At 45.6% G+C, this 24,768-nt stretch overlaps 1 protein-coding gene across 1 annotated transcript; it reads left to right on the top strand.

The window, feature by feature from the left end:
• The first annotated feature begins 658 nt into the window (after positions 1–658).
• Positions 659–12,969, top strand: slc46a2 (solute carrier family 46 member 2). The gene is made up of 6 exons (XM_045692694.1): positions 659–1,229; positions 1,354–1,938; positions 2,292–2,463; positions 4,122–4,205; positions 11,260–11,416; positions 12,506–12,969. The coding sequence occupies exons 1-6, from the start codon at positions 987–989 to the stop codon at positions 12,561–12,563; spliced, it is 1,299 nt and encodes a 432-aa protein (XP_045548650.1). The 5' UTR covers positions 659–986; the 3' UTR covers positions 12,564–12,969.
• Positions 12,970–24,768: the final 11,799 nt, after the last annotated feature.

Here is a 24,768-nt window from a genome sequence, read left to right as displayed (position 1 = left end):
CCAGTGTTTTCTAAAGGCTCAGCAGTAATATTCCACTCCCCAAGATGCTTTATAGTGGTACGTCTGACTCTCTTATCTCTTTCACTCCCCTGCAGGGTTCTGTGTCTATTAATCTCTTTTAGCCATGAGGCGCTTTCTCACAGACACCCTGTTTTAACTGCAAATAACTCACACATCTCTCAGATAATTTCTTATAAGAAGCAGAGACTAGAAAAGAACTGTGGAACAGTATTAAACCTTTAGCTATATATTTATATATATACAAATGCTAAGTTTGTAAATGATGCCTGAGTGTTGGGAGTGTGCCCCTGGCTAACCATAAATAAATAAATAAAATACAAATGGTGCTGCTTAATATTAGGAATTTGAAAGTATTTATACTTTTGATACTTAAGGATATTTTCGTAATTACTTTTACTTTTGATACAAGTATATTTAAAACCAAATACTTTTAGACTTTTACTCAAGTAGTATTTTTACTGGGTGACTTTTACTTGAGTTATTTTCTATTAAGGTATCTTTACTTTTACTCAAGTATGACATCTGGGTACTTTTCCCAGCACTGGTCATTATTCAAATGACAAACATGTAACTTAATGATATTTTTAGTAAAAATGACCAAGACTAGACTATATCTGAAAACGAATTTCAAAATGAACACTGTGCAGTGGGCTTGTTTTAATATTTGTTCTGAGCTAACTTCCCTAAGAAGCTGTCGTACCACTCCCAGTCCCTCCCAGTCTTTTGTCATCATGTTACGTACATGAATCTACTCTGTGAGGCCATGGCTCGGTTTGAAACACGGAACTAAGACGTGAATGGGTATTGGATAGGATATGTCGTGATCAGTAAAGCGCAAATGTCTACAGTCACCCAGGCTTGGACAGGTGGCAGTCCTTGGTTAGGTTAAGGCGTTGGGAGTTTACTTGGTACATTTATTTTTGTTTTATATATAGTCTGCCTGTAGATTTCTATCGGGACTAATCATGTTGTCATTCGGGAAAATGCGTAAACGCATCGAGCCGGTTGTTTTATGTGCCCAAATAGCCAGCGCGTTTTTCGACACCTGTTTGCAGATGGTAGTCAAGGAGAGATGCGCCAACATGACCGATGCGCTCTATCCCACCCCTACCGAAGACAGCCGGCAGAAAGCCATGTCCAACTTCTACATGATATATAATATGCTGGCCAAGTTCATTCCGATCCTACCCGCTATTCTTTTAGCTAAGGTAAGTCGATACTCAGTATTAATCCGGGATCATTTTTAATATAGCCTATTGTTTTACTTAATAAAATGGCAACTTTGTGTGTTTTAATTATGTCTAATAAAATGCATTAATTTATCCATCCAAGGTAGGGGATCGGGGGTACCGTAAGATCCCCATCGTTATCCCTCTGGTGGGTTACCTGGTCTCCAGAGTGGTCTTACTCCTGGTCATACTGATGGAGCTCCCGGTACAGGTTCTGTTCGGTGGGGTGGTGGTCCACGGACTCAGCGGCGGGTTCTGCTCCTACTGGGCCGGGATCATGGCCCTGGTGTCGCTCACCTCCACCGAGGAGGACCGCTCTCTCCACATGATGCATATCGAGCTGGTCTACGGAGTAGCCGGTCTAATAGGTAGTCTAGTGTCTGGGCACCTCTTCCAGTTGTACAGTGTGGATTTTAAACAGGGGACTCTGTTAGTGAGCTTGAGTGTCTTCCTCTACTTTGTGTGTCTTATCTACACAACGTTCTTCTTTCTAATGCCAAACGTCTCGACAAGCGCGCAAGAGCGCACCGAGACCAATGGCTTCGTCACCGAGCGATATTCCAGGAATATTTTGAACATTCTGCTTCTCTTTGCGAGCGGTATTTTATATGACGTGGCTGTCGGAGGAGGGATGGAGATATTGGTGACCTTTGAGATGAAGGAGCCCCTGAACTGGAGTGCTACACAGGTAAGTTAAAATGCATTTTTATTTTAGGTATAAAACATATATATTACATGATTAGTCCTGATTAAATCAAACAAGATGTGCATTTTTGTAGCCTGGTTAACCTGTCTGTTTGTGCCATCATGCCACACTCCTTGCCCTTGTCATGCCAAACATGTTTGACAAGGAGTTGGAATAGTAGCACAAAGATCTAGGACAAACCCTTTACATTTTACATTTACGTCATTTAGCAGACGCTCTTATCCAGAGCGACTTTTTTTTTGGGGGGGGGGGGTGTTAGAAGGATTTCCGAGTTGTGACTTGTGAGAATGAACTCTTGCATTAGAAGTCTCTGGTTAAACACAACACATCAACAGGTAGGTTACGGTAACGCCGCCGGGTTCCTGGTCTTCCTGACCAGCTTCCTGGGCGTCATGGTAATGTCCAGGTGGGTGAGTGACGTCACCCTCATCATCATCGGCATGGTGTCCTTCGCCGCTGGGATCTACTTCATGGCCTTCGTCACGGCAACGTACATGTTCTATCTGGGTAAGATAATAATATATTGTATTTAAAGGTGCCCTTATCATTTGTAAGTACAGTAGCTTATAATTTATGATAGATTTAGATGTACTTTGCCCAAGCAAATCTAACTGCTTGGACACACACATATATATATATATATATATATATATATATATATATATATATATATATATATATATATATATATATGTATGTATGTATGTATGTATGTATGTGTCAACTCAAAAGAATAATAAACAGGATATCAGTGGTCAATGATGCATTGTATGCCCACGCACACGCACACACACACACAGACACACACACACACACACACACACACACACACACACACACACACACACACACACCTCTGCCTGCGGGTAACTCTGTCATTGAGTTGGAATGAGGAAGGAGGCTGGCTAAACTAAATGGAGTTCCAGCCCACCATACAATGTAGCATGATGTGGGCTGAGTGGGACTTTACTGCTGCAGTGTGAAGATAAGACTTGTTTTTAAATAAACAAGGTATCGCTGTCTTTTCAAATATACTATCAGACATCCTCCTCTGTGTTTCAACTTCTCGTTTCTGACAGGGTTTACAGCTTGTGTAGATCAATGGTGTGTGAGAGAAGGGGGGTAGGGGAGTGTGTGTGTGTGTGTGTGTGTGTGTGTGTGTGTGTGTGTGTGTGTGTGTGTGTGTGTGTGTGTGTGTGTGTGTGTGTGTGTGTGTGTGTGTGTGTGGAGGGGTAGGGTTGTTGCATGGAGAGGTAGTTACTGTAGGAGAGGTAGTTACTGTAGGAGAGGTAGTTACTGCACAGAGAGGTAGTTACTGTAGGAGAGGTAGTTACTGTAGGAGAGGTAGTTACTGTAGGAGAGGTAGTTACTGTAGGAGAGGTAGTTACTGCACAGAGAGGTAGTTACTGTAGGAGAGGTAGTTACTGTAGGAGAGGTAGTTACTGTAGGAGAGGTAGTTACTGCACAGAGAGGTAGTTACTGTAGGAGAGGTAGTTACTGTAGGAGAGGTAGTTACTGCAGGAGAGGTAGTTACTGTAGGAGAGGTAGTTACTGTAGGAGAGGTAGTTACTGCAGGAGAGGTAGTTACTGCAGGAGAGGTAGTTACTGCAGGAGAGGTAGTTACTGCAGGAGAGGTAGTTACTGTAGGAGAGGTAGTTACTGTAGGAGAGGTAGTTACTGCAGGAGAGGTAGTTACTGTAGGAGAGGTAGTTACTGTAGGAGAGGTAGTTACTGCAGGAGAGGTAGTTACTGCACGGAGAGGTAGTTACTGTAGGAGAGGTAGTTACTGTAGGAGAGGTAGTTACTGTAGGAGAGGTAGTTACTGTAGGAGAGGTAGTTACTGTAGGAGAGGTAGTTACTGCACAGAGAGGTAGTTACTGTAGGAGAGGTAGTTACTGCAGGAGAGTTAGTGGAAACACTAGAGTGTAAGGGGTGCTCCCCTATGGACTAGCTTCAACAGAATTGTGTTCAGACCTAAACACTCACTCACTTCTTTCTTACAAAATCACCCAGGAGGCTAAATAGAATCCAGCAGAATAGACTAGAACACAATAGACCATAAACCTATTCTGCTGGAATGGTCACCTGATCTCGTCTGTAATTGTTCACCTGAATAGTTATTTTTTGTTGTTGTATTCACACCCTTCCTTATATTTCTGTTTCAGCTCGAGCCTTAACCCTGTTCGCGCTGATTCCCATGCCAACCATCCGGGCTCTTCTATCTAAACAGGTGAACGGCTCATCGTACGGTAAGTCCCGTAGTTCCCTGTCTGTCTCTCAGCCATAACAGCGGCTGTACGTCTCCAAGCTGGAGTGCTGATTTAGGATCAGTTTTACCTTTCAGATCACAATGAATATGATTACAATCCAGATCTAGACCTGTTTGTGTTTACAATCCAGATCTAGACCTGTTTGTGTTTACAATCCAGATCTAGACCTGTTTGTGTTTACGTTCCAGATCTAGACCTGTTTGTGTTTACGATCCAGATCTAGACCTGTTTGTGTTTACGATCCAGATCTAGACCTGTTTGTGTTTACATTCCAGATCTAGACCTGTTTGTGTTTACAATCCAGATCTAGACCTGTTTGTGTTTACAATCCAGATCTAGACCTGTTTGTGTTTACAATCCAGATCTAGACCTGTTTGTGTTTACAATCCAGATCTAGACCTGTTTGTGTTTACAATCCAGATCTAGACCTGTTTGTGTTTACATTCCAGATCTAGACCTGTTTGTGTTTACATTCCAGATCTAGACCTGTTTGTGTTTACGATCCAGATCTAGACCTGTTTGTGTTTACGATCTAGATCTAGACCTGTTTGTGTTTACATTCCAGTCCTTGCCACTCCACTCATAATATGCCACAGATATTTGGCAAATAACACAGAGGACAAGGAGGCGTCACTACAGACCCTGGTTCGATTCCAGGCTGTATCACAACCGGCCGTGATTGGGAGCCCCATAGGGCGGCGCACAATTGGCCCAGCGTCGTCCGGGGTAGATCGTCACTGTAAATAAGAATTTGTTCTTAACTGACTTTCCTAGTTAAATAACGGTTAAATAAAAAATAAATAAAATGAGATTTACTGACGTTTCCATTGATCACATACTGTATCCACCGATGTGTCTTTCACTCACATCTGATATTACAAAACGCAGTTGACAAACCACTGTTTCTACTCACTTTCTGGGGCCTGCAAGTCATGAAGGACAATGCATTCCCTTACAACACTGGGTGCTAGGGAGAAACCAGTAGGGTAGATTAGTGTTATGTTAGGGAGAAACCAGTAGGGTAGATTAGTGCCATGTTAGGGATTAACCAGTAGGGTAGATTAGTGCCATGTTAGGGAGAAACCAGTAGGGTAGATTAGTGTTATGTTAGGGATTAACCAGTAGGGTAGATTAGTGTTATGTTAGGGAGAAACCAGTAGGGTAGATTAGTGTTATGTTAGGGAGAAACCAGTAGGGTCGATTAGTGTTATGTTAGGGATTAACCTGTTAGGGCTAGGGGGCAGTATTGACACAGCTGGATAAAAAACGTACCCGATTTAATCTGGTTACTACTCCTGCCCAGTAACTAGAATATGCATATAATTATTGGCTTTGGATAGAAAACACCCTAAAGTTTCTAAAACTGTTTGAATGGTGTCTTTGAGTATAACAGAACTCATATGGCAGTCCAAAACCTGAGAAGATTTCAAGCAGGAAGTGGCCTGTCTGATAAGTAGCGTTTCATCTTGGCTCTTTTTATTGAAGACTCAGGATCTGTGCAATAACGTGACACTTCCTACGGCTTCCATAGGGTCTCAGAGCCCGGGAAAAAGCTGAACGATATCGAGGCAGGCTCTGGCTGAAACACTTTATCGCTTTTGGCAAGTGGCCACTCAGAGTACTATGGGCTTAGGCGCGTGCCCGCTTCGACCGAATGCTTTCTTTTCCTTTGTCTGTTTACCTAAAAGCAGATTCCCGGTCGGAATATTATCGCTTTTTTATGAGAAAAATGGCATAAAAATTGATTTTAAACAGCGGTTGACATGCTTCGAAGTACGGTAATGGAATATTTAGAATTTTTTTGTCACGAATTGCGCCATGCTCGCCACCCTTATTTACCCTTTAGGATAGTGTCTAGAACGCACGAACAAAAGGCCGCTATTTGGATATAACGATGGATTATTTTGGACCAAACCAACATTTGTTATTGAAGTAGAAGTCCTGGGAGTGCATTCTGACGAAGACAACAAAGGTAATAACATTTTTCTTATAGTAAATCTGACTTTGATGAGTGCTAAACTTGCTGGGTGTCTAAATAGCTAGCCCTGTGATGCCGGGCTATCTACTGAGAATATTGCAAAATGTGCTTTCACCGAAAAGCTATTTTAAAATCGGACATATCGAGTGCATAGAGGAGTTCTGTATCTATAATTCTTAAAATAATTGTTATGCTTTTTGTGAACGTTTATCGTGAGTAATTTAGTAAATTCACCGGAAGTTTGCTAGTTCTGAACGTCACATGCTAATGTAAAAAGCTGGTTTTTGATATAAATATGAACTTGATTGAACAAAACATGCATGTATTGTATAACATAATGTCCTAGGGTTGTCATCTGATGAAGATCATCAAAGGTTAGTGCTACATTTAGCTGTGGTTTGGGTTTATGTGACATTATATGCTAGCTTGAAAAATGGGTGTCTGATTATTTCTGGCTGGGTACTCTGCTGACATAATCTAATGTTTTGTTTTCGTTGTAAAGCCTTTTTGAAATCGGACAGTGTGGTTAGATTAACGAGAGTCTTATCTTTAAAATGGTGTAAAATAGTCATATTTTTGAAAAATTGAAGTAATAGCATATCTAAGGTATTTGAATAACGCGCCACAGGATTCCACTGGCTGTTGAGTAGGTGCGTCCCACCTAGCCCATAGAGGGATTAACCAGTAGGGTACATTTAGAAACCAGTAAGGTAGATTAGTGTTATGTTAGGGATTAACCAGTAGGGTAGATTAGTGTTATGTTAGGGATTAACCAGTAGGGTACATTTAGAAACCAGTAAGGTAGATTAGTGTTATGTTAGGGATTAACCAGTAGGGTAGATTAGTGTTATGTTAGGGATTAACCAGTAGGGTACATTTAGAAACCAGTAAGGTAGATTAGTGTTATGTTAGGGATTAACCAGTAGGGTAGATTAGTGTTATGTTAGGGATTAACCAGTAGGGTACATTTAGAAACCAGTAGGGTAGATTAGTGTTATGTTAGGGAGAAACCAGTAGGGTAGATTAGTGTTATGTTAGGGATTAACCAGTAGGGTAGATTAGTGCCATGTTAGGGATTAACCAGTAGGGTAGATTAGTGCCATGTTAGGGATTAACCAGTAGGGTAGATTAGTGTCATGTTAGGGAGAAACCAGTAGGGTAGATTAGTGCCATGTTAGGGATTAACCAGTAGGGTAGATTAGTGTCATGTTAGGGAGAAACCAGTAGGGTAGATTAGTGTCATGTTAGGGAGAAACCAGTAGGGTAGATTAGTGCCATGTTAGGGAGAAACCAGTAGGGTAGATTTAGAAAAAACAGGAATCTCAATCTCTATCACGCTTCCCTCCCCAGAATCGAATAAAGCATCGGACCAAACTGCACTACATTTTAGTTCTGGGTTAACCAAGATTAGGTCCCCAATATAGTCCACTACTAACCCTTTCATATCTATGTAGTGCACTACTTTAGACCAGAGCCCTATAGAACCCTATTCCCTATATAGTGCACTACTTTAGACCAGAACCCTATGGAACCCTATTCCCTATGTAGTGCACTACTTTAGACCAGAGTCCTATGGAACCCTATTCCCTATATAGTGCACTACTTTAGACCAGAGCCCTATAGAACCCTATTCCCTATGTAGTGCACTACTTTAGACCAGAGCCCTATAGAACCCTATTCCCTATATAGTACACTACTTTAGACCAGAGCCCTATGACCCCCTATTCCCTATATAGTGCACTACTTTTGACCAGAGCCCTATGGGTTAAGTGCACACCATAAGGAATAGGGTGCCATTTGGGACGGAGCCCGCCTGTTCTTTATAACCCTCTCCGTGATATTTAAACAGACAGACCAGTAGGGTAGATTAGTGCCATGTTAGGGATTAACCAGTAGGGTAGATTAGTGTCATGTTCGTAATATTTAAACAGACAGAATGGCTTTCTGTTTATTAAGAAATGAATAGAATTGGAAGCCAGACAATGTCTTTTACCCATTGACATATCCCCCTTCACCAAGCTGCTTGTTTGACCAACCTGTTCCTCTCAGACCAACAGTAGCACCCTCTATATATATTCTAGTGGATAAGAACCAAATATACCCCAGATCGTTCCACTTTATGATACAAGTACCAAACTTGGTACACTAATACCAGATCCCTTTAAGGAACATTGAAAAGATTGGAGGCAGTCTGGGGAAGCATGTCAGTCAACCAGGACATTTGAATAAAAAAAATACCATCCAGATTTCCTGTTAGAGTAAAATAGGGTGAATAGGGTGAAATCCAAATAGGGTGAAATCCAAATAGGGTGAAATCCAAATAGGGTGAAATCCAAATAGGGTGAAATCCAAACGACTTCATTACGTCATCTACCCACTAAAATCAACCCCGCCGATAATACAGACAACACTTGTGATCATAAAATACTGAAAGACATCCATGGAGGTCACATTGAGGTCTGTGTGATAGTGCCACCAAATTTCACACAGCAAGGGCATGTCTAAAGAAGTCTTTTTTGGCTATAGTGCTATTCCAGATTTTGTCCATTACCCCCCCCCTGGCGGCCATTTCCAATATTGGACTAGATTCACTTGACCATATCTCTATAAATAATTGGAACATACAGCCTAATGATGGCTTTAAATGTTTGAGGGGGTTCTGATGAGGTACAACAGTTGAACTAAGCTCATGAGGCACTTATAAGTTATATTCTTCAAGAATCAATGGGTAAATATCATTGATTTATAAGTTATATTCTTCAAGAATCAATGGGTAAATATCATTGATTTATAGGTCCAAAAATGGATGTAGCTACTGCTGATTGCACCTTAAGGTATCTAATATTAGTGTACCAACTTTGATACTATTATCATAAAATGGAACAATTATTTCACCTATCAGGACTACTATTGATACAGTACTGAACTGCTGTAGGCAGACTACACATTAGGTTAGAGCTGGCAGACTACACATTAGGTTAGAGTTGGCAGACTACACATTAGGTTAGAGCGGGCAGACTACACATTTAGGTTAGAGCGGGCAGACTACACATTTAGGTTAGAGCGGGCAGACTACACATTAGGTTGGAATGGGCAGACTACACATTTAGGTTAGAGCGGGCAGACTACACATTAGGTTAGAGCTGGCAGACTACACATTAAGTTAGAGCTGGCAGACTACACATTAGGTTAGAGCGGGCAGACTACACATTAGGTTGGAGCGGGCAGACTACACATTAGGTTGGAGCTGGCAGACTACACATTTAGGTTAGAGCGGGCAGACTACACATTAGGTTAGAGCTGGCAGACTACACATTAGGTTGGAATGGGCAGACTACACATTTAGGTTAGAGCGGGCAGACTACACATTTAGGTTAGAGCGGGCAGACTACACATTTAGGTTAGAGCTGGCAGACTACACATTTAGGTTAGAGCGGGCAGACTACACATTAGGTTAGAGCTGGCAGACTACACATTAGGTTAGAGCTGGCAGACTACACATTAGGTTAGAGCTGGCAGACTACACATTAGGTTAGAGCTGGCAGACTACACATTAGGTTGGAGCTGGCAGACTACACATTAGGTTAGAGCTGGCAGACTACACATTAGGTTAGAGCTGGCAGACTACACATTAGGTTAGAGCTGGCAGACTACACATTTAGGTTAGAGCTGGCAGACTACACATTAGGTTAGAGCTGGCAGACTACACATTAGGTTGGAGCTGGCAGACTACACATTAGGTTAGAGCTGGCAGACTACACATTTAGGTTAGAGCGGGCAGACTACACATTTAGGTTAGAGCGGGCAGACTACACATTAGGTTGGAATGGGCAGACTACACATTTAGGTTAGAGCGGGCAGACTACACATTAGGTTAGAGCTGGCAGACTACACATTAGGTTAGAGCGGGCAGACTACACATTTAGGTTAGAGCGGGCAGACTACACATTAGGTTAGAGCTGGCAGACTACACATTAGGTTAGAGCGGGCAGACTACACATTAGGTTAGAGCTGGCAGACTACACATTAGGTTGGAGCTGGCAGACTACACATTAAGTTAGAGCTGGCAGACTACCAAGTGGACGAGTGTAGTCCATCCACGACAGCGGAAAGTTGCATATTGTTGTGGTTTTCCAACAACAAGTCTCAGATCAACATGGCAGTGTTGCCATGAAAGGTTTTCTTTAAAATGTCAAAATAAACATGTTTCTAACCCTCATAATATCACATTTTACATAAGTATTCAGACCCTTTACTCAGTACTTTGTTGAAGCACCTTTGTCAGCGATTACAGCATCGAGTCTTCTTGGGCATGACGCTACAAGCTTGGCACACCTGTATTTGGGGAGTTTCTCCCATTCTTCTCTGCAGATCCTCCAAAGCTCTGTCAGGTTGAATGGGGAGCGTTGCTGCACAGCTATTTTCAGGTCTCTCCAGAGATGTTCGACCGGGTTCAAGTCCGGGCTCTGGCTGGGCCACTCAAGGACATTCAGAAGCCACTCCTGCATTGTCTTGGCTGTGGGCTTAGGGTCGTTGTCCTGCTGGAAGGTGAACCTTCGCCCCAGTCTGAGGTACTGGGCGCTCGGGAGCAGGTTTTCATCAAGGATCTCCTCTGTACTTTGCTCCGTTCATCTTTCCCTCGATCCTGACTAGTCCCACAGTCCCTGCCGCTGAAAAACATCCCCACAGCATGATGCTACCACCACCATGCTTCACTTCAGGGATGGTGCCAGGCTTCCTCCAGACGTGACGCTTGGGAGTTCAATCTTGGTTTCATCTGAGCCTGTAATTGCGGCAAAGTTGGTTCCTGTCTTGGTCACGTTCGCGCCGTTGACCGCCGTTGACCCCCCAAAAGAAAATAGGGCCTCCCACTAGCCAGGCGACTGCTGCAGGGTGCCGTCGGTAAAACACAGAAGCTTTGTCGACTGCAGTGAAAACTTCATGACCTTAGATCACACGTAGGCGGCAGTCAGACAATTTGTATCCCATAATGCAACACATTTTGAAAGGCGGCGACATTTTTGTAGCCGTTGACATGTAATTTGTACTTCACAGGGATCACCCTCATCTCACTGCAGCTGTCCTTTAAGATCGCCAGCCTGGCCTACACTCCCATCTACACCAAGGTTTACCAGGCTACGCTGGACTGGTTCCCTGGGTTCGTCTTCACCCTGTCCAGCATCATCACTGTCCTGGCCACCATACCTGTCAGGTAAGATGTGACATCATCTGTCCTGGCCACCCATACCTGGTCAGGTAAGATGTGACATCATCTGTCCTGGCCACCCATACCTGGTCAGGTAAGATGTGACATCATCTGTCCTGGCCACCCATACCTGGTCAGGTAAGATGTGACATCATCTGTCCTGGCCACCCATACCTGGTCAGGTAAGATGTGACATCATCTGTCCTGGCCACCCATACCTGGTCAGGTAAGATGTGACATCATCTGTCCTGGCCACCCATACCTGGTCAGGTAAGATGTGACATCATCTGTCCTGGCCACCCATACCTGGTCAGGTAAGATGTGACATCATCTGTCCTGGCCACCCATACCTGGTCAGGTAAGATGTGACATCATCAGTCCTCACCCCCATACCTGGTCAGGTAAGATGTGACATCATCTGTCCTGGCCACCATACCTGTCAGGTAAGATGTGACATCATCTGTCCTGGCCACCCATACCTGGTCAGGTAAGATGTGACATCATCTGTCCTGGCCACCCATACCTGGTCAGGTAAGATGTGACATCATCTGTCCTGGCCACCCATACCTGGTCAGGTAAGATGTGACATCATCTGTCCTGGCCACCCATACCTGGTCAGGTAAGATGTGACATCATCTGTCCTGGCCACCCATACCTGGTCAGGTAAGATGTGACATCATCTGTCCTGGCCACCATACCTGGTCAGGTAAGATGTGACATCATCTGTCCTGGCCACCATACCTGTCAGGTAAGACGTGACATCATCAGTCCTCACCCCCATACCTGGTCAGGTAAGATGTGACATCATCTGTCCTGGCCACCATACCTGTCAGGTAAGATGTGACATCATCAGTCCTGGCCACCATACCTGGTCAGGTAAGACGTGACATCATCAGTCCTGGACGTTTTTACCCGAGTTTCCACTCGTCTTGAACTCACTGAAGTCGGAGATTTCCCAGTTCCCAGCTGTTTTGAACACGGCACCAGTACAAGGTTACAAATAATAAATCCAACAGTTGTTACACGGTACAGTAATAAAGACCTGTAATGTAAAGCGTCACCACATTTCCTTTGTGCTGTGTTTCTGTCCTCCAGCATGGTGGGCTGCAGAGCTGGCCGGGCTGAAGGTTACGAGAGGATCCCGGGGGACTGACAGCGGACGGCTTTGAGATTGAGTCACGTTAATATCCTTGGTGCCGCCATCACAGGCCCTCGTCCGTCTCTGTGACACTTGAGCTGACATCCGCAGCACTTACCATGAATTCAATCTCTGCAAACGTATGGTGTTGGTAGCGGAGTGCACTATCAACATGCCCAACTGACTGACAGGGCTGAGACAGGGCACTGTTGAAAACACTGACATTCTCTAAAGCCTTCAAATTCTGGACCTCCAAGCCAGTTCATTGTTCCCCTCTGTTCCCCCAGAGCTGAATTAACTTGAAATACTGTACTGTCATTTTTTTAATACATTATTCTTTTTTTGTATTTTAACTATTGTAATTGTTTATTATGTATATCAAAAGCATTTGAGTGAACAGATTAAATACTTTTTTATTTTATTGGTCCAATATCTAAAAATCATTTGAGGTAAAGATATTTGCATCAAAACAACATCCATATACAGGCTATTATTTCAATATGTTGTCTCAACATCAAAATGTACATATTATGACTCAATAGTAAACAATGCACACTGAAAAGGAGGTCAGTAGAGAGAGAACAACAGGAGGACAGTAGAGAGAGAGAACAACAGGAGGACAGTAGAGAGAGAGAACAACAGGAGGACAGTAGAGAGAGAGAACAACAGGAGGACAGTAGAGAGAGAGAACAACAGGAGGACAGTAGAGAGAGAGAACAACAGGAGGACAGTAGAGAGAGAGAACAACAGGAGGACAGTAGAGAGAGAGAACAACAGGAGGACAGTAGAGAGAGAGAACAACAGGAGGACAGTAGAGAGAGAGAGAACAACAGGAGGACAGTAGAAGAGAGAGAGAACAACAGGAGGACAGTAGAGAGAGAGAACAACAGGAGGACAGTAGAGAGAGAGAACAACAGGAGGACAGTAGAGAGAGAGAGAACAACAGGAGGACAGTAGAGAGAGAGAACAACAGGAGGACAGTAGAGAGAGAGAACAACAGGAGGACAGTAGAGAGAGAGAACAACAGGAGGACAGTAGAGAGAGAGAACAACAGGAGGACAGTAGAGAGAGAGAACAACAGGAGGACAGTAGAGAGAGAGAACAACAGGAGGACAGTAGAGAGAGAGAACAACAGGAGGACAGTAGAGAGAGAGAACAACAGGAGGACAGTAGAGAGAGAGAACAACAGGAGGACAGTAGAGAGAGAGAACAACAGGAGGACAGTAGAGAGAGAGAGAACAACAGGAGGACAGTAGAGAGAGAGAGAACAACAGGAGGACAGTAGAGAGAGAGAACAACAGGAGGACAGTAGAGAGAGAGAACAACAGGAGGACAGTAGAGAGAGAGAGAACAACAGGAGGACAGTAGAGAGAGAGAACAACAGGAGGACAGTAGAGAGAGAGAACAACAGGAGGACAGTAGAGAGAGAGAACAACAGGAGGACAGTAGAGAGAGAGAGAACAACAGGAGGACAGTAGAGAGAGAACAACAGGAGGACAGTAGAGAGAGAGAACAACAGGAGGACAGTAGAGAGAGAGAGAACAACAGGAGGACAGTAAGAGAGAGAACAACAGGAGGACAGTAGAGAGAGAGAACAACAGGAGGACAGTAGAGAGAGAACAACAGGAGGACAGTAGAGAGAGAGAGAACAACAGGAGGACAGTAGAGAGAGAGAACAACAGGAGGACAGTAGAGAGAGAACAACAGGAGGACAGTAGAGAGAGAGAGAACAACAGGAGGACAGTAGAGAGAGAGAGAACAACAGGAGGACAGTAGAGAGAGAGAACAACAGGAGGACAGTAGAGAGAGAGAACAACAGGAGGACAGTAGAGAGAGAGAGAACAACAGGAGGACAGTAGAGAGAGAGAGAACAACAGGAGGACAGTAGAGAGAGAGAGAACAACAGGAGGACAGTAGAGAGAGAGAACAACAGGAGGACAGTAGAGAGAGAGAGAACAACAGGAGGACAGTAGAGAGAGAGAACAACAGGAGGACAGTAAGAGAGAGAGAACAACAGGAGGACAGTAGAGAGAGAGAACAACAGGAGGACAGTAGAGAGAGAACAACAGGAGGACAGTAGAGAGAGAGAGAACAACAGGAGGACAGTAGAGAGAGAGAACAACAGGAGGACAGTGAGAGAGAGAGAACAACAGGAGGACAGTAGAGAGAGAGAGAACAACAGGAGGACAGTAGAGAGAGAGAACAACAGGAGGACAGTAGAGAGAGAGAACAACAGGAGGACAGTAGAGAGAGAGAGAACAACAGGAGGACAGTAGAGAGAGAGAGAACAACAGGAGGACAGTAGAGAGAGAGAACAACAGGAGGACAGTAGAGAGAGAGAGAACAACAGGAGGACAGTAGAGAGAGAGAGAACAACAGGAGGACAGTAGAGAGAGAGAGAACAACAGGAGGACAGTAGAGAGAGAGAGAACAACAGGAGGACAGTAGAGAGAGAGAGAACAACAGGAGGACAGTAGAGAGAGAGAACAACAGGAGGACAGTAGAGAGAGAGAACAACAGGAGGACAGTGAGAGAGAGAGAACAACAGGAGGACAGTAGAGAGAGAGAGAACAACAGGAGGACAGTAGAGAGAGAGAACAACAGGAGGACAGTAGAGAGAGAGAGAACAACAGGAGGACAGTAGAGAGAGAGAACAACAGGAGGACAGTGAGAGAGAGAACAACAGGAGGCCAGTAGAGAGAGAGAAACAACAGGAGGACAGTAGAGAGAGAGAGAACAACAGGAGGACAGTAGAGAGAGAGAACAACAGGAGGACAGTAGAGAGAGAGAACAACAGGAGGACAGTAGAGAGAGAGAACAACAGGAGGACAGTAGAGAGAGAGAGAACAACAGGAGGACAGTAGAGAGAGAGAGAACAACAGGAGGACAGTAGAGAGAGAGAACAACAGGAGGACAGTAGAGAGAGAGAGAACAACAGGAGGACAGTAGAGAGAGAACAACAGGAGGACAGTAGAGAGAGAGAACAACAGGAGGACAGTAGAGAGAGAGAGAACAACAGGAGGACAGTAGAAGAGAGAGAGAACAACAGGAGGACAGTAGAGAGAGAGAGAACAACAGGAGGACAGTAGAGAGAGAGAACAACAGGAGGACAGTAGAGAGAGAGAACAACAGGAGGACAGTAGAGAGAGAGAACAACAGGAGGACAGTAGAGAGAGAGAGAACAACAGGAGGACAGTAGAGAGAGAGAGAACAACAGGAGGACAGTAGAGAGAGAGAGAACAACAGGAGGACAGTAGAGAGAGAGAACAACAGGAGGACAGTAGAGAGAGAGAACAACAGGAGGACAGTAGAGAGAGAGAACAACAGGAGGACAGTAGAGAGAGAGAACAACAGGAGGACAGTAGAGAGAGAGAACAACAGGAGGACAGTAGAGAGAGAGAACAACAGGAGGACAGTAGAGAGAGAGAACAACAGGAGGACAGTAGAGAGAGAGAACAACAGGAGGACAGTAGAGGAGAGAGAACAACAGGAGGACAGTAGAGAGAGAGAACAACAGGAGGACAGTAGAGAGAGAGAGAACAACAGGAGGACAGTAGAGAGAGAGAACAACAGGAGGACAGTAGAGAGAGAGAACAACAGGAGGACAGTAGAGAGAGAGAACAACAGGAGGACAGTAGAGAGAGAGAGAACAACAGGAGGACAGTAGAGAGAGAGAACAACAGGAGGACAGTAGAGAGAGAGAACAACAGGAGGACAGTAGAGAGAGAGAGAACAACAGGAGGACAGTAGAGAGAGAGAGAACAACAGGAGGACAGTAGAGAGAGAGAACAACAGGGAGGACAGTAGAGAGAGAGAGAACAACAGGAGGACAGTAGAGAGAGAGAACAACAGGAGGACAGTAGAGAGAGAGAGAACAACAGGAGGACAGTAGAGAGAGAGAGAACAACAGGAGGACAGTAGAGAGAGAGAGAACAACAGGAGGACAGTAGAGAGAGAGAACAACAGGAGGACAGTAGAGAGAGAGAGAACAACAGGAGGACAGTAGAGAGAGAGAACAACAGGAGGACAGTAGAGAGAGAGAACAACAGGAGGACAGTAGAGAGAGAGAGAACAACAGGAGGACAGTAGAGAGAGAGAGAACAACAGGAGGACAGTAGAGAGAGAGAACAACAGGAGGACAGTAGAGAGAGAGAGAACAACAGGAGGACAGTAGAGAGAGAGAACAACAGGAGGACAGTAGAGAGAGAGAGAACAACAGGAGGACAGTAGAGAGAGAGAGAGAACAGGAGGACAGTAGAGAGAGAGAACAACAGGAGGACAGTAGAGAGAGAGAGAACAACAGGAGGACAGTAGAGAGAGAGAACAACAGGAGGACAGTAGAGAGAGAGAGAACAACAGGAGGACAGTAGAGAGAGAGAACAACAGGAGGACAGTAGAGAGAGAGAACAACAGGAGGACAGTAGAGAGAGAGAACAACAGGAGGACAGTAGAGAGAGAGAGAACAACAGGAGGACAGTAGAGAGAGAGAGAACAACAGGAGGACAGTAGAGAGAGAGAGAACAACAGGAGGACAGTAGAGAGAGAGAACAACAGGAGGACAGTAGAGAGAGAGAGAACAACAGGAGGACAGTAGAGAGAGAGAACAACAGGAGGACAGTAGAGAGAGAGAACAACAGGAGGACAGTAGAGAGAGAGAGAACAACAGGAGGACAGTAGAGAGAGAGAGAACAACAGGAGGACAGTAGAGAGAGAGAACAACAGGAGGACAGTAGAGAGAGAGAACAACAGGAGGACAGTAGAGAGAGAGAGAACAACAGGAGGACAGTAGAGAGAGAGAACAACAGGAGGACAGTAGAGAGAGAGAACAACAGGAGGACAGTAGAGAGAGAGAACAACAGGAGGACAGTAGAGAGAGAGAGAACAACAGGAGGACAGTAGAGAGAGAGAGAACAACAGGAGGACAGTAGAGAGAGAACAACAGGAGGACAGTAGAGAGAGAGAAACAACAGGAGGACAGTAGAGAGAGAGAACAACAGGAGGACAGTAGAGAGAGAGAACAACAGGAGGACAGTAGAGAGAGAGAGAACAACAGGAGGACAGTAGAGAGAGAGAACAACAGGAGGACAGCAAGAGAGAGAGAACAACAGGAGGACAGTAGAGAGAGAGAGAAACAGGAGGACAGTAGAGAGAGAGAACAACAGGAGGACAGTAGAGAGAGAGAACAACAGGAGGACAGTAGAGAGAGAGAACAACAGGAGGACAGTAGAGAGAGAGAGAACAACAGGAGGACAGTAGAGAGAGAGAACAACAGGAGGACAGTAGAGAGAGAGAAGAACAACAGGAGGACAGTAGAGAGAGAGAGAACAACAGGAGGACAGTAGAGAGAGAGAACAACAGGAGGACAGTAGAGAGAGAGAACAACAGGAGGACAGTAGAGAGAGAGAGAACAACAGGAGGACAGTAGAGAGAGAGAACAACAGGAGGACAGTAGAGAGAGAGAACAACAGGAGGACAGTAGAGAGAGAGAACAACAGGAGGACAGAAGAGAGAGAGAACAACAGGAGGACAGTAGAGAGAGAGAACAACAGGAGGACAGTAGAGAGAGAGAACAACAGGAGGACAGTAGAGAGAGAGAGAACAACAGGAGGACAGTAGAGAGAGAGAGAACAACAGGAGGACAGTAGAGAGAGAGAGAACAACAGGAGGACAGTAAGAGAGAGAGAGAACAACAGGAGGACAGTAGAGAGAGAGAGAACAACAGGAGGACAGTAGAGAGAGAGAACAACAGGAGGACAGTAGAGAGAGAGAACAACAGGAGGACAGTAGGAGAGAGAACAACAAGAGGACAGTAGAGAGAGAGAACAACAGGAGGACAGTAGAGAGAGAGAGAACAACAGGAGGACAGTAGAGAGAGAGAGAACAACAGGAGGACAGTAGAGAGAGAGAACAACAGGAGGACAGTAGAGAGAGAGAGAACAACAGGAGGACAGTGAGAGAGAGAGAACAACAGGAGGACAGTAGAGAGAGAGAGAACAACAGGAGGACAGTAGAGAGAGAGAGAACAACAGGAGGACAGTAGAGAGAGAGAACAACAGGAGGACAGTAGAGAGAGAGAACAACAGGAGGACAGTAGAGAGAGAGAACAACAGGAGGACAGTAGAGAGAGAGAGAACAACAGGAGGACAGTAGAGAGAGAGAACAACAGGAGGACAGTAGAGAGAGAGAGAACAACAGGAGGACAGTAGAGAGAGAGAGACAACAGGAGGACAGTGAGAGAGAGAGAACAACAGGAGGGACAGTAGAGAGAGAGAGAACAACAGGAGGACAGTAGAGAGAGAGAGAACAACAGGAGGACAGTAGAGAGAGAGAACAACAGGAGGACAGTAGAGAGAGAGAACAACAGGAGGACAGTAGAGAGAGAGAGAACAACAGGAGGACAGTAGAGAGAGAGAACAACAGGAGGACAGTGAGAGAGAGAGAACAACAGGAGGACAGTAGAGAGAGAGAACAACAGGAGGACAGTAGAGAGAGAGAACAACAGGAGGACAGTAGAGAGAGAGAGAACAACAGGAGGACAGTAGAGAGAGAGAGAACAACAGGAGGACAGTAGAGAGAGAGAGAACAACAGGAGGACAGTAGAGAGAGAGAGAACAACAGGAGGACAGTAGAGAGAGAGAACAACAGGAGGACAGTAGAGAGAGAGAACAACAGGAGGACAGTAGAGAGAGAGAGAACAACAGGAGGACAGTAGAGAGAGAGAACAACAGGAGGACAGTAGAGAGAGAGAGAACAACAGGAGGACAGTAGAGAGAGAGAGAACAACAGGAGGACAGTAGAGAGAGAGAGAACAACAGGAGGACAGTAGAGAGAGAGAGAAACAACAGGAGGACAGTAGAGAGAGAGAACAACAGGAGGACAGTAGAGAGAGAGAGAACAACAGGAGGACAGTAGAGAGAGAGAACAACAGGAGGACAGTAGAGAGAGAGAGAACAACAGGAGGACAGTAGAGAGAGAGAACAACAGGAGGACAGTAGAGAGAGAGAGAACAACAGGAGGACAGTAGAGAGAGAGAACAACAGGAGGACAGTAGAGAGAGAGAACAACAGGAGGACAGTAGAGAGAGAGAGGACAACAGGAGGACAGTAGAGAGAGAGAACAACAGGAGGACAGTAGAGAGAGAGAACAACAGGAGGACAGTAGAGAGAGAGAACAACAGGAGGACAGTAGAGAGAGAGAACAACAGGAGGACAGTAGAGAGAGAGAACAACAGGAGGACAGTAGAGAGAGAGAGAACAACAGGAGGACAGTAAGAGAGAGAGAAACAACAGGAGGACAGTAGAGAGAGAGAGAACAACAGGAGGACAGTAGAGAGAGAGAACAACAGGAGGACAGTAGAGAGAGAGAGAGAACAACAGGAGGACAGTAGAGAGAGAGAACAACAGGAGGACAGTAGAGAGAGAGAACAACAGGAGGACAGTAGAGAGAGAACAACAGGAGGACAGTAGAGAGAGAGAACAACAGGAGGACAGTAGAGAGAGAGAGAACAACAGGAGGACAGTAGAGAGAGAGAGAACAACAGGAGGACAGTAGAGAGAGAGAGAACAACAGGAGGACAGTAGAGAGAGAGAACAACAGGAGGACAGTAGAGAGAGAGAACAACAGGAGGACAGTAGAGAGAGAGAACAACAGGAGGACAGTAGAGAGAGAGAACAACAGGAGGACAGTAGAGAGAGAGAGAACAACAGGAGGACAGTAGAGAGAGAGAACAACAGGAGGACAGTAGAGAGAGAGAACAACAGGAGGACAGTAGAGAGAGAGAACAACAGGAGGACAGTAGAGAGAGAGAACAACAGGAGGACAGTAGAGAGAGAGAACAACAGGAGGACAGTAGAGAGAGAGAACAACAGGAGGACAGTAGAGAGAGAGAACAACAGGAGGACAGTAGAGAGAGAGAACAACAGGAGGACAGTAGAGAGAGAGAGAACAACAGGAGGACAGTAGAGAGAGAGAGAACAACAGGAGGACAGTAGAGAGAGAGAACAACAGGAGGACAGTAGAGAGAGAGAACAACAGGAGGACAGTAGAGAGAGAGAACAACAGGAGGACAGTAGAGAGAGAGAACAACAGGAGGACAGTAGGAGAGAGAGAACAACAGGAGGACAGTAGAGAGAGAGAACAACAGGAGGACAGTAGAGAGAGAGAACAACAGGAGGACAGTAGAGAGAGAGAGAACAACAGGAGGACAGTAAGAGAGAGAGAGAACAACAGGAGGACAGTAGAGAGAGAGAACAACAGGAGGACAGTAGAGAGAGAGAACAACAGGAGGACAGTAGAGAGAGAGAACAACAGGAGGACAGTGAGAGAGAGAGAACAACAGGAGGACAGTAGAGAGAGAGAGAACAACAGGAGGACAGTAGAGAGAGAGAACAACAGGAGGACAGTAGAGAGAGAGAACAACAGGAGGACAGTAGAGAGAGAGAACAACAGGAGGACAGTAGAGAGAGAGAACAACAGGAGGACAGTAGAGAGAGAGAACAACAGGAGGACAGTGAGAGAGAGAGAACAACAGGAGGACAGTAGAGAGAGAGAGAACAACAGGAGGACAGTAGAGAGAGAACAACAGGAGGACAGTAGAGAGAGAGGAACAACAGGAGGACAGTAGAGAGAGAGAACAACAGGAGGACAGTAAGAGAGAGAACAACAGGAGGACAGTAGAGAGAGAGAACAACAGGAGGACAGTAGAGAGAGAGAAACAACAGGAGGACAGTAGAGAGAGAGAACAACAGGAGGACAGTAGAGAGAGAGAACAACAGGAGGACAGTAGAGAGAGAGAACAACAGGAGGACAGTAGAGAGAGAGAACAACAGGAGGACAGTAGAGAGAGAAAACAACAGGAGGACAGTAGAGAGAGAGAACAACAGGAGGACAGTAGAGAGAGAGAACAACAGGAGGACAGTAGAGAGAGAGAACAACAGGAGGACAGTAGAGAGAGAGAGAACAACAGGAGGACAGTAGAGAGAGAACAACAGGAGGACAGTAGAGAGAGAGAACAACAGGAGGACAGTAGAGAGAGAGAACAACAGGAGGACAGTAGAGAGAGAGAGAACAACAGGAGGACAGTAGAGAGAGAGAGAACAACAGGAGGACAGTAGAGAGAGAGAACAACAGGAGGACAGTAGAGAGAGAGAGAACAACAGGAGGACAGTAGAGAGAGAGAACAACAGGAGGACAGTAGAGAGAGAGAGAACAACAGGAGGACAGTAGAGAGAGAGAGAACAACAGGAGGACAGTAGAGAGAGAGAGAACAACAGGAGGACAGTAGAGAGAGAGAACAACAGGAGGACAGTAGAGAGAGAGAGAACAACAGGAGGGACAGTAGAGAGAGAGAGAACAACAGGAGGACAGTAGAGAGAGAGAGAACAACAGGAGGACAGTAGAGAGAGAGAACAACAGGAGGACAGTAGAGAGAGAGAACAACAGGAGGACAGTAGAGAGAGAGAACAACAGGAGGACAGTAGAGAGAGAGAGAACAAACAGGAGGACAGTAGAGAGAGAGAACAACAGGAGGACAGTAGAGAGAGAGAACAACAGGAGGACAGTAGAGAGAGAGAGAACAACAGGAGGACAGTAGAGAGAGAGAGAACAACAGGAGGACAGTAGAGAGAGAGAACAACAGGAGGACAGTAGAGAGAGAGAACAACAGGAGGACAGTAGAGAGAGAACAACAGGAGGACAGTAGAGAGAGAGAACAACAGGAGGACAGTAGAGAGAGAGAACAACAGGAGGACAGTGAGAGAGAGAGAACAACAGGAGGACAGTGAGAGAGAGAACAACAGGAGGACAGTAGAGAGAGAGAACAACAGGAGGACAGTAGAGAGAGAGAACAACAGGAGGACAGTAGAGAGAGAGAGAACAACAGGAGGACAGTGAGAGAGAGAGAGAACAACAGGAGGACAGTAGAGAGAGAGAACAACAGGAGGACAGTAGAGAGAGAGAACAACAGGAGGACAGTAGAGAGAGAGAGAACAACAGGAGGACAGTAGAGAGAGAGAACAACAGGAGGACAGTAGAGAGAGAGAGAACAACAGGAGGACAGTGAGAGAGAGAACAACAGGAGGACAGTGAGAGAGAGAGAACAACAGGAGGACAGTAGAGAGAGAGAGAACAACAGGAGGACAGTAGAGAGAGAGAACAACAGGAGGACAGTAGAGAGAGAGAACAACAGGAGGACAGTAGAGAGAGAGAACAACAGGAGGACAGTAGAGAGAGAGAACAACAGGAGGACAGTAGAGAGAGAGAACAACAGGAGGACAGTAGAGAGAGAGAACAACAGGAGGACAGTAGAGAGAGAGAGAACAACAGGAGGACAGTAGAGAGAGAGAACAACAGGAGGACAGTAGAGAGAGAGAACAACAGGAGGACAGTAGAGAGAGAGAACAACAGGAGGACAGTAGAGAGAGAACAACAGGAGGACAGTAGAGAGAGAGAACAACAGGAGGACAGTAGAGAGAGAGAGAACAACAGGAGGACAGTGAGAGAGAGAACAACAGGAGGACAGTAGAGAGAGAGAGAACAACAGGAGGACAGTAGAGAGAGAGAACAACAGGAGGACAGTAGAGAGAGAGAACAACAGGAGGACAGTAGAGAGAGAGAGAACAACAGGAGGACAGTAGAGAGAGAGAACAACAGGAGGACAGTAGAGAGAGAGAACAACAGGAGGACAGTAGAGAGAGAGAACAACAGGAGGACAGTAGAGAGAGAGAGAACAACAGGAGGACAGTAGAGAGAGAGAACAACAGGAGGACAGTAGAGAGAGAGAACAACAGGAGGACAGCAGAGAGAGAGAGAACAACAGGAGGACAGTAGAGAGAGAGAACAACAGGAGGACAGTAGAGAGAGAGAGAACAACAGGAGGACAGTAGAGAGAGAGAACAAACAGGAGGACAGTAGAGAGAGAGAGAACAACAGGAGGACAGTAGAGAGAGAGAACAACAGGAGGACAGTAGAGAGAGAGAACAACAGGAGGACAGTAGAGAGAGAGAACAACAGGAGGACAGTAGAGAGAGAGAGAACAACAGGAGGACAGTAGAGAGAGAGAACAACAGGAGGACAGTAGAGAGAGAGAACAACAGGAGGACAGTAGAGAGAGAGAGAACAACAGGAGGACAGTAGAGAGAGAGAACAACAGGAGGACAGTGAGAGAGAGAGAGAACAACAGGAGGACAGTAGAGAGAGAGAGAACAACAGGAGGACAGTAGAGAGAGAGAACAACAGGAGGACAGTAGAGAGAGAGAACAACAGGAGGACAGTAGAGAGAGAGAACAACAGGAGGACAGTAGAGAGAGAGAGAACAACAGGAGGACAGTAAGAGAGAGAGAACAACAGGAGGACAGTAGAGAGAGAGAGAACAACAGGAGGACAGTAGAGAGAGAGAGAACAACAGGAGGACAGTAGAGAGAGAGAGAACAACAGGAGGACAGTAGAGAGAGAGAGAACAACAGGAGGACAGTAGAGAGAGAGAGAACAACAGGAGGACAAGAGAGAGAACAACAGGAGGACAGTAGAGAGAGAGAACAACAGGAGGACAGTAGAGAGAGAGAACAACAGGAGGACAGTAGAGAGAGAGAGAACAACAGGAGGACAGTAGAGAGAGAGAACAACAGGAGGACAGTAGAGAGAGAGAACAACAGGAGGACAGTAGAGAGAGAGAACAACAGGAGGACAGTAGAGAGAGAGAGAACAACAGGAGGACAGTAGAGAGAGAGAACAACAGGAGGACAGTAGAGAGAGAGAACAACAGGAGGACAGTAGAGAGAGAGAGAACAACAGGAGGACAGTAGAGAGAGAGAACAACAGGAGGACAGTAGAGAGAGAGAACAACAGGAGGACAGTAGAGAGAGAGAACAACAGGAGGACAGTAGAGAGAGAGAACAACAGGAGGACAGTAGAGAGAGAGAGAACAACAGGAGGACAGTAGAGAGAGAGAACAACAGGAGGACAGTAGAGAGAGAGAACAACAGGAGGACAGTAGAGAGAGAGAACAACAGGAGGACAGTAGAGAGAGAGAACAACAGGAGGACAGTAGAGAGAGAGAACAACAGGAGGACAGTAAGAGAGAGAGAACAACAGGAGGACAGTAGAGAGAGAGAGAACAACAGGAGGACAGTAGAGAGAGAGAACAACAGGAGGACAGTAGAGAGAGAGAACAACAGGAGGACAGTAGAGAGAGAGAACAACAGGAGGACAGTAGAGAGAGAGA

Source organism: Salmo salar, chromosome ssa13 (assembly GCF_905237065.1).
Source record: "Salmo salar chromosome ssa13, Ssal_v3.1, whole genome shotgun sequence".
Lineage (NCBI taxonomy): Eukaryota > Metazoa > Chordata > Actinopteri > Salmoniformes > Salmonidae > Salmo > Salmo salar.
This window is presented reverse-complemented; position numbering and strand designations above follow the sequence as displayed.